Source organism: Haliotis rufescens, unplaced genomic scaffold (genome assembly GCF_023055435.1).
Source record: "Haliotis rufescens isolate VD_foot unplaced genomic scaffold, xgHalRufe1.0.p SCAF_17, whole genome shotgun sequence".
Lineage (NCBI taxonomy): Eukaryota > Metazoa > Mollusca > Gastropoda > Lepetellida > Haliotidae > Haliotis > Haliotis rufescens.
The window spans coordinates 19722057-19731852 of NW_025963857.1; the positions used below are offsets into that span (position 1 = coordinate 19722057).

The 9796-nt window shown below is 40.7% G+C and overlaps 1 protein-coding gene across 1 annotated transcript; it reads left to right on the plus strand.

Annotated features, from left to right (window-relative positions):
- Positions 1 to 56: 56 nt before the first annotated feature.
- LOC124133921 (programmed cell death protein 5-like) lies at positions 57 to 8944 on the plus strand. Its single transcript, XM_046498502.2, has 5 exons — positions 57 to 210; positions 3449 to 3560; positions 5232 to 5323; positions 5487 to 5558; positions 6751 to 8944. The coding sequence occupies exons 1-5, from the start codon at positions 145 to 147 to the stop codon at positions 6796 to 6798; spliced, it is 390 nt and encodes a 129-aa protein (XP_046354458.1). The 5' UTR covers positions 57 to 144; the 3' UTR covers positions 6799 to 8944.
- The last annotated feature ends 852 nt before the right edge of the window (positions 8945 to 9796 follow it).

Below are 9796 nucleotides of genomic sequence, written 5' to 3' on the forward strand. Positions count from 1 at the left end.
ATTTGTGGCTTGTTTTGATACTGAAAGTTATGTGGTAATTTTTATTTTTTTTGTTAGACATTGGTATTCATTGGTAACGAAGTATAAAATTTATTGTTCCGCTGATCAAGTTTTGAACTTTTCTGTACCGCTTATTCTAGAATCATGGCTGACGACGATTTGGAAGCTATTCGTGCTCGCCGCATGGCCGAGCTTCAACAACAGTATGGGGTGGGTACATTCGTTTAGCTTGTAGCGTGTGATGTTAACAAACCCTAAACCTAATATGGGAACAGAAAATTTCGATGGAAGAACAAATCGACTTCCCCAAAATACAAATTCAAAATCAGTTGACACTTCTCATCAAATCAAAAACAGTAGGATCTAACAGTTGCTAAGTAATCGAGAGGCCCGAGGAGCCCCAACCGTCAAAGCCAAGACTCTGCCTTTGAATGATGGGCACCCTCATGGCTCGCGTCATGTGGTAGTGATGCATAAAATTTACAGAAAGGTTTCGTGTTCAGAACCGAATCCCTGTGCTGTTGCATAGAAACGATTTTGATTGTGAATTGTCGCAAATAACGTGTGTGATCTTTTACCCCAACTCATTGTTGCTACCAAAAGCTTACATTATAGACAGGCCATAAGATGGCTATATACGTTTACAGGAAGGTACCTGGAGCACATTTCTGTAGTACCTGTTCATACAACAACCCCTCAAGTTTTCAATGTGTATTCCCAAATAATATGAACACGGTGAATCTAGGAATGAACAAAGCGTTTTTATGTACTATTCTGTTGGTGCTGATGCCAAAATCTAGAGATGCGTGGTGCTCTGGGACATGTTGAATACCATGGCTAAAACTGACTGTAATTCTCCTCCTTGCAGTCATATAACAAAAAATGATAAGGGCAGCAATTCTTTATTATACACGCACAATGCTACTTAATGGGCATTTCGGATAAGAATAGGTTCCTAGTGGCATATGCTTTTCAAAAGAGGTGGCTGAATGAATCATGTTGTCATGGTCAGTGACTTGGTTTATTTGCATATTTTACCCAGACGACGTGGGGCATTGCTCTCAATATCAGTCACTGGTTTGTCTAGATTTTCAGTGACATTGCTAAGTGCACCATAAAGGACTTAACATGTTTAAAAAACCCAACAAACACACTAACCATGTGAATAGAGAATGCTACAAGAATAAAAATATGACTGAGTATATCCATATTGAGGCCACTGTTCATGCATCACACACATTGATAATCATGTTACAGTCAAGTCTCATTAATCCAACACTCGACAATCCGACAATCGCCTTTATCTGACACTTAGGATAGGAACCGATTAAATCAGTGCTATTTCGACCCGTTAATCCAACAGTCTCGCACTCCAACATACCTAGTTTGCAATGAATTACCGAAATCACTCATTAATCAGTCTCGTTAATCCGACACAGTGATCAGTGAACTCCATGGTCATCTGCCCACGAATACACTTCTGTGTTTTGATGTGAGACGAAACAACGAGTAGTTGCATATTTCAACGGCTGCAGAGATAAACTTGCTTAACAATAAACAATTACTGCTTAAATAAACAAAACAAAATTAATCACATGCTTCGATTACCTCAATCTCATAAAATGAGATACAAGTTCTCGCTACCGCTGAGAACATCTCATTACAAGTCACGTCAGAACGGCCTTTCGCGAACTTAGAGCAACCAATGAAATTACTGACTGGAAGTCAACAATAGCCACTAAGAAAGCAGCTTTCTTAAGCATTGTGGCACTAATTTCAAATTGGCTGCTTCCATTCCAGACTATGCTTTTAAAGTATTTTGAATCAGTCATACATTGTGTTAAACATTAGAGGTTGCATGATTAGAAAACATATTCCTGCTAACAATGTAACATAACAATATGGGACCGTCTACGTGGTCTAGTGGTAGAGCGTCCGCCCAGAGAGCAGAAGGTCCGGGGTTCGATCCCTGTGCGCGTCATACCAAAAGACGTTTAAAGATGGTACTTGTTGTTACCCTGTCTGGCGCTCGGCATTTAGGGGCTAAAACAAGGACTGGTCGACTCATCAGTATACTGTGTCTGAGTGGGGTATTCATGTTAAACTGCAGCATCGCATCTCAGTGAGCTAGCACTATAAATCGGCATCAGTCCTGACTAGTACAAGCAGCCACACAAACACACACACGTACATGACGGCGCTATATAAGTGCAATAATCTTGGACGCGACGTTAAACCCCATTTCACCTCACATAACAATATGAATATTGTCTATTTCCTGTTTTTTTTATTACAACTGATATCGTGTTTGAATCATTATCTATCGTGTAGCCGTCCGATTTTCGATCACGAACGTTTTCCTTTCCCTGACATACTCGTTAATCCGACATAATCACATGCAACCAACAATGTCGGATTAACGGGACTTGACTGTATATTGATATGAGATTTTGAATTTCTTCTCAAAGTTATTGGTATGACCCATCCTTCATTGTTCAGTGTATTATATCTCCATTCTATTATTATAACTACCATGGTCGCATTTGCTGCCACAGCTTCATTTCAGAAGTGATGTCACCAGCTCCATCTCTCTAATCACCAACTTTGCACAGAATGTTCCTCACTCACAAGGGGGCACGGGTGGCCCAGTTGTCTAAGGCTGTGCAGAGTTGCGTCCCTTGGGCACGCCAGAAACCTATGATTGTGGGTTCGAATCCCGGTTCGCCCCGATTATGTTTGTAGGTTTGTCAGCACCATACCCGTGCTCGTGGGTTTCACCGAAGTGGTAAACGTCTTAGACCTGCATCACTTGGGGCTTTCCTCCCACTTAGCTGACACGCTGCGATATAACTGGAATACTGTTAAAAGCGGCGTTAAACCCAACTCACTCACTCACTCCTCACTCACAAGCTTGAACATGTTGAAATCAACAACCAGTCAAAATACAATCCTTGACAGTTCAACATAGATCTCATTTCTGGTGTCCCCTGCCGAGATATGTTAAAAGCGCCATATAACCTCACTCACTCACTCACTCACTCAACAAAGATATAAATTTGCGGCAAAATTGCAGTTGTCTTTGGATAATGGGCCCTTGTTATATTAATTGCATCATAAGACCTTTGTAAATAAACTTTCCCAGAGTACTAAGCCTGCTAAGATAGGGGAGGAATGTGCTTTTGATTCAAGATGAACAGGTTGTAAATGAGAAGACACACAAAAGTCAAGTTCAGTACTGGTGATAGCATTGCTTGAATCAGTCATGAATCTGTTTTTAGCGCTGTGTTATTAGAACTGGACTCAATACAAAGCTATAGTGGCGAATGGGTCCAGGGTGTTTATGGTAATGGAAAGAAGATATGATACACTTGATCATTGAGGATGGCTATGATCTCAGTCTCCCAATACTTGAACCTGATTAACAAGAGCCTATTGTTATGAACTTCAGGGATCTGGCGGTGGTCCCTCTCAAGAGGAGCAGCAGCAAGCTCAGAAACAGGCACAGGATATGAAGAACTCCATCCTCAGTCAGGTGCTGGACCAGTCTGCCAGGACAAGATGTGAGCACAGGAACTTTACAGCTTTTAGACAAATTTTAGGCCAAATTAAATGTGGTAGTTAAGTGCCCCAATAAAATGGGGTAGTTGGGATCTTTTTCAAAAAGCAAACTTTTAACTATGAGAACTACTGCTGAGTTGACAATGGTTTGTGTATTTTGTCACGTGAGTGCCACTGAATAAAAATGTTTGGGTTGGCACCATTTATTAGCATCAATGGGGACATTCTGGTAATTGGAGCACCTTCATTTTTTCCAGGCCTTATATTTTATAATGTACCTTGGTGAACTGTGTATGATGTTGTTATGAGTCGAAAACACTGTGATGATAACTTACATGCTCATTTATGTGGAGTCCAGAAATTTTGCAGAAATCATATCAACAAAGTTGCCTACATCAACTTCTAAATTAAAAGGGGGCACGGGTGGCCCAGTCGTCTAAGGCGCCGCGATTCGCTGTGCAGAGTTGCGTCCCTTGGGCACGCCAGAAACCTATGATTGTGGGTTCGAATCCCGGTTCGCCCCGATTATGTTTCTAGGTTTGTCAGCACCATACCCGTGCTCGTGGGTTTCACCGGAGTGGTAAACGTCTTAGACATGCATCACTTCGGGCTTTCCTCCCACATTAAGCTGACACGCCGTGATATAACTGTAATACTGTTAAAAGCGGCGTTAAACCCAACTCACTCACTCACTCACTCTAAATTTAAAAAATGGCAAAGCGTAAAACATTTTCTCTTTACAATAAATTGTATATTTATATTTATATACTTATCCTGTCTCACACGCTATGTGCCCTACCATCCCTATGTCACAGTTACACCAGGCTATCCGCTTTAAGTAAGAGAATGATGTGGCAGGGTATGTCATGTGACCAGGTAGCTTGGAGTTGATTACAGGGAGTGCCTTGTTGTGTGACCCATTGTTAGGTGGTGACCATGGTGATGCTGGGTAATATTTGGGTGAAATGGGTTTTTTAAGCTGGAAACTTTATTCTAGGATGGTCGTCACATGGATCAAAACAAGAAGGAAGAAATGCATCATATGAGATTGTATATAAATATACAATTTATTGTATTGACCTTCTTTCAATAGATTAATACCCATAGCATCAGTTATTGTTTAAAAAATGTACTAGGATTCACCCAAGTAGAAAGCAGACATATTACTGGTACTATTCGTGACAACAGTCCGATTTGGAATCGATTTAGTGAGTGACAGTGAGGAAATCAGGGCTGGGACAAGTCCAAATTTTCTATGGGGTACCCACTTCCCTATTATCTGACCCTACCAATCGGGAAAAGTTTGACGTTAGCCCTGGCAAAATGTATTTAGATACATGTATAAAACAATCTGGTCATGCATACGCTGAAGTTGACTAAAATTTTATCTTTATTCAGACTATAAATAAGAAGGAATGGGTGCATAGTCAGAAAGAAATGTGAATGTAGTGACTTGTAGTGTAAGCATAGATAAGTTTTGTCAATAAACAATATATCATGTGACTAACCAAGGGTCCGGGTAGCCCTGTGGGTACTCTGGTCCTACTCAGTACCCACCCGACCCGAGAACCCGAGTTACCCATCCAAGCACTAGAGGAAATGTTTGTAACTTTTTGTGTGTATCTCTGAGCAGGTAAGAGTTTTTTTCCAACACAGTTGTATATGTGTTTCAGTAAACACGATAGCCGTGGCAAAACCTGAGAAGGCTCAGATGGTGGAGAACCTCCTTGTACAGATGACACGGACTGGACAAATACAAACTAAGGTGACCCGTGTAGAAAGCCTTGTCTGAAACCCATTTCTGAAGTTTGCAGAGTAACTAAGTTTGTTATTTATCAGTATACTGATATATCGTGATACTTTGGAGTGGATATTTCAATATGAATGACACCCTATACCACATGTGTGATACGTATGTTATGTTCCAGCTCGATGAGCATCAGCTGATTGGCCTGCTGGAGAAAGTGAGTGAACAGACCCAGAAGAAGACCACAGTCAAGGTGAGGGTCTTTCTTACCTAGTCAGACCACCTCCGTGGTCTAGTGGTAGAGCATCCCCCCTGGGGTTTGATCCCCGGCCGCGTCATACCATAAGACGTTAAAAGAGGGTACTTGTTGTTACCCTGTCTGGTGCTTAAGGGGCTAAAACAAGGACTCGTCGGCTCGGAGTCAGTATACTGTGTCTGAGTGGGGTATACATGTTAAACTGCAGCATGGTATCTCAGTGAGCTAGCACTATAAATCGGCATCAGTCTGGACTAGTGCACGCACGCACGCACGCACACACACACACTTATATCCAACAGTTTCTGTAAGCCACTAGTAAGTTGCATCAGTTTGTGAGTTGCATGGCAGGTGTCTAGCTTAGAAAAAAATGGACTTGCTGTAATAATTATGTGAAAATTACAGCACCCTCATTCTTAATTCTATTGCCTGGTGTTACAGACGTTTACCTAACTGAGAATACATTTGGGATTTTGTGAGATCATCATCTTGAGGCAAGGAAGTTAACTGACTATAAAAGTCCAATTTCCACCCTTGCCGAACTAGGCAGGAATTATTGAGTTTCATTTTGGCTGGACTATGAGTCCAATCAAGTCCAATCAAAATCGTGTAACAAAATCAGCATCCGGTTTGTAAACTGCCGTGAACTTAGTGTCAACAGATATTTTTCAAATCTTTTCATGTATTTAATCAAGATGCTCACATGATTTGATGCACTTCGCTAAACAAGACCCGTGCTATTACAATATAGATCTTGATTATCAATGAGATTGCCTTCACTGGGTGCTGCCATTTTGTTTGTTACAAATGCAAGTGATATCAGAGGTATAAACTGACTGGTCAACAGGAGGAACATAGAAGGGACATAACTCTAATAGCCACTGGTGGCGCTACGATCGAATGATTGCTTAGTTCGGCAAGGGTGGAAACTGGACTTTTACAGTCAGTTAACTCCCTTGCCTCGGGAAGATGTTGTGAGATAGGATACATATATAAATATACAATTTATTGTAAAATTTACAATAATGAATACCCAGGGTACCATAATATTATTTTTTACACAACATTAAATCCCATTTCACCTCACTTTATCAAAGTTTCACCCTAATTTTCTAAGATGTTCCTAATTGGGATTGACATCTCTCAGTAATGAATTATCCGTGTTAATTGCCTGCTTTCCTTACTTCAGTTTGACCGGCGACGGTGTCAGATGGATGATTCTGACGACGACATGTAGCGGAAGAGCTGTGCATACTTTGTGAACATCGTGACAGCAGCCCAGAGCACGCAAGATGGGACCTCGTCTGTGTTGAGGCAGCAAACTACCTGTGATATTCACAGGGCATTCTCATTGGACAGTTTGATTGTAGCCCCTGGAAACTGACCAGTGCTTCTCTGTTCCCCATTGATTGGACAATTAAATATCCATGGTAACCAGTATCAACCACATGTGAATTATGCAATGATAATGGATGGTTTACTATTGAACATATTGGAGCTCTGTGGTAGTTGTACCATATGATGATCTCCGGTAGTTTTCCTGGAAACCAATTTGCATTGTTTGAGCAGTATGAAAGTCAGCTGTCCTTTACCTGATGTTTAGATGTAAAATACTCAAAATTTAATTATTTCCATTTGTCCTTAATTTTGAAATGAATTGGGTTTGAACATTGTTGGAAGTGTGCCAGTTTCCATGCCAACTGCCTCAATCCATGGTTACGGACCCTGTACTATAGTTCCTGTTCATAATAAGTTCTTTTGTGGATGAATCCATTCTGCCAACACATGTGGAGGAGTCCATTCTGTCATCACAATTTTCTTCCATATATCCTGCTCTGTACCTGTAACAGCACTGCCATGTTGCCTGTCTAGTTGTATTTAAAAAAAACAATCTGTAGCTTGAAAACATGTACTCATAGCCATTACCTTGTCATTACTTCACAGGTATGTAACAATATGTACCTCCAACACCAACACACCACAATCGCCATTTTGAACTTTTAAGACAGCCTGGTTCCAGCGAGAGGGAATCTACCAAGTGCTCAGATTACATTGCACAAATGACAGCATCTCTCTATGTTAGCCATACAATCATCAGCTCTACACATTGCTTTTACACATCTATAAGGCAATGTAGGCAATGCAGGCTTCACACAAAGCTCTGTATGGAGTCGGGTTTGTTTGACTTTAATGAGTGATAAATAATGTCATTTCTTTAGCTGACTAAATATAGACATGTACTTCATTAAAACACAACAAAGCGGTAGTATAGACCTAAGACCTAAGACCTGGATTCGATTCCTGACATGGGTACAATGTGTGAAACCCTTTTCTGGTGTCCCCAGTCGTAATATTGCTGGAATATTGCTAAAAGCTGCATAAAATCAAACTCACTCACTCACTCGTTTGTCAGAAGCTTGAGGGGTGGACTATTGAGCATGTTGAGTGAACCCCCATCTCACTCATCTGCCTGGTCAACCAGGAGGCAGTGGCACCAGTTATTATACAAAACTCAATTTTATACCATTTATGCAAGGAATAGCTAACTCTATGGTGATTTTATAAAATTTAATAAACTCCAGATTCAGTATTGCAGGTAATGTTTTCGTTGGTTACCATGGTTATGCAATATATGACCTGGCTAAATAAGAACTTTACTCATGCAATAAATCACTTGTTTGTGTGGTTCAGATTTGATAATGAACGTGCAGCAGTGATGTAAAAAAACATTCACTTTTGTATTTCTCCTGTAAGTGTGTGACAAAGGATGTAGTTGCCATGATGACCATGGTTACCTATGTTATCTTTGTCAGTTCACAATATCCATCTTGTCTGTAGTATGTAGTTTCCTTAGCTGGTTTCAAATAGAAAATCATAAAGTGTATGGGGTATATCTGGCGAATGTGGAACATTTTATATATTTTCGTACATGATTTATGCATTTGACAATTGTTAATGGATAAAAACCTAACCGTTGTAGTAGTATCTTTGGAAATTAAAGGAAACCTTTTCTACCTGTAATTAGAAATACATCAATACCAGTTATTGATGGGGGTTGCCACTAGCTAAGTAGTACATGTGTTTGCTCATCACATCAAAGATCTGGGTTCGGTTCACCGCATGTGAAGCCAATTGATGGTGTCCCTGTCATTCTATTGCTGGAATATTGCTAAAAGTGGTGTGAAAAACATACTCAAGTAAATCTTTTAGTCTGCCAAACTATTTTAGAGAAACCTGATGACAGAAGCGAGTGGTACATATCTTGGATTGTCAGTAGTCTACCCGGTATCCATGTTTTTACATGTTATGTATGTGTGCCATTTCATTGCTTTGTATTGTTCGATGAAGTGATGTTACAGCCCAAATAAACATTCTTTATCATGTGCGTTGTCATGGTTACATGTACCAACAGAACATCAAGTGTCTTCATACAGATAGTTTGTGCCATCACTGAGAAATACTAAGCCAATCTCCCTTCCTTGGAAATGCAACCCTCGTTGGTCCGCAGCAACCTCTGCAGGTCGAAAGAGGTGACAAAATGCATCGGCTGGTTAGACTAGGTTTGTTTGTTTGTTTATTTGTTTGTTGCTTAACACCGCACTCAGCAATATTCCAGCTATATGATGGCGGTCTGTAAATATTTGAGTCTGGACCAGACAATCCAGTGATTGACATTGATCCACGCAATTGGGATATGATGACATGCATCAACCAAGCCAGTGAGCATGACCACCTGATCCTGTAGACTAGGTGACTTGGTTGATGGTGTGTCACTGCGCCATGATGTGGATCATTATTCACAATACCAGTCACTGGATTGTCTGGTCCAGATTCGATTTACAGGCTGGCATCATATTACTGGAATATTGCTGGGTGGGGCTGTGTACACACAAAACAAAACTGAACTGTGACAGCTGACTGTGAAACAGATATAGGAACTGTAGACTGAATCATTTGTCCCCCAGACAAAAACAACAACCACCATGCTTCAGTGCACCCAGTGAACTGATTTGTTTGTCTAGCGCGGTACAGCAATATTCCAGCGATATGATGGTGACCAGTAAATAGCTGAGTCTGAACCAGACAAACCAATGATTGATGTCAGGTTGTCAGTTTGTTGATACGCTATCACCCAAGTCACGTATGACCCTCACTACCCAATCCATCTTCTGATGACCAGCATTGGTTGCTGGGGACCATTCATTAATTCCAGATTCCCCTTGGGATGGTGAATA

What these genes read in the sequence shown, in the direction of transcription:
- LOC124133921 (XM_046498502.2), top strand. Translation starts at nt 145, where the DNA reads ATGGCTGACGACGATTTGGAAGCTATTCGTGCTCGCCGCATGGCCGAG. An exon ending in CCAGTCTGCCAGGACAAGAT is followed by an intron (nt 3,561 to 5,231) that starts GTGAGCACAGGA and finishes TATGTGTTTCAG; the next exon opens with TAAACACGATAGCCGTGGCA. An exon ending in AGAAGAAGACCACAGTCAAG is followed by an intron (nt 5,559 to 6,750) that starts GTGAGGGTCTTT and finishes TCCTTACTTCAG; the next exon opens with TTTGACCGGCGACGGTGTCA.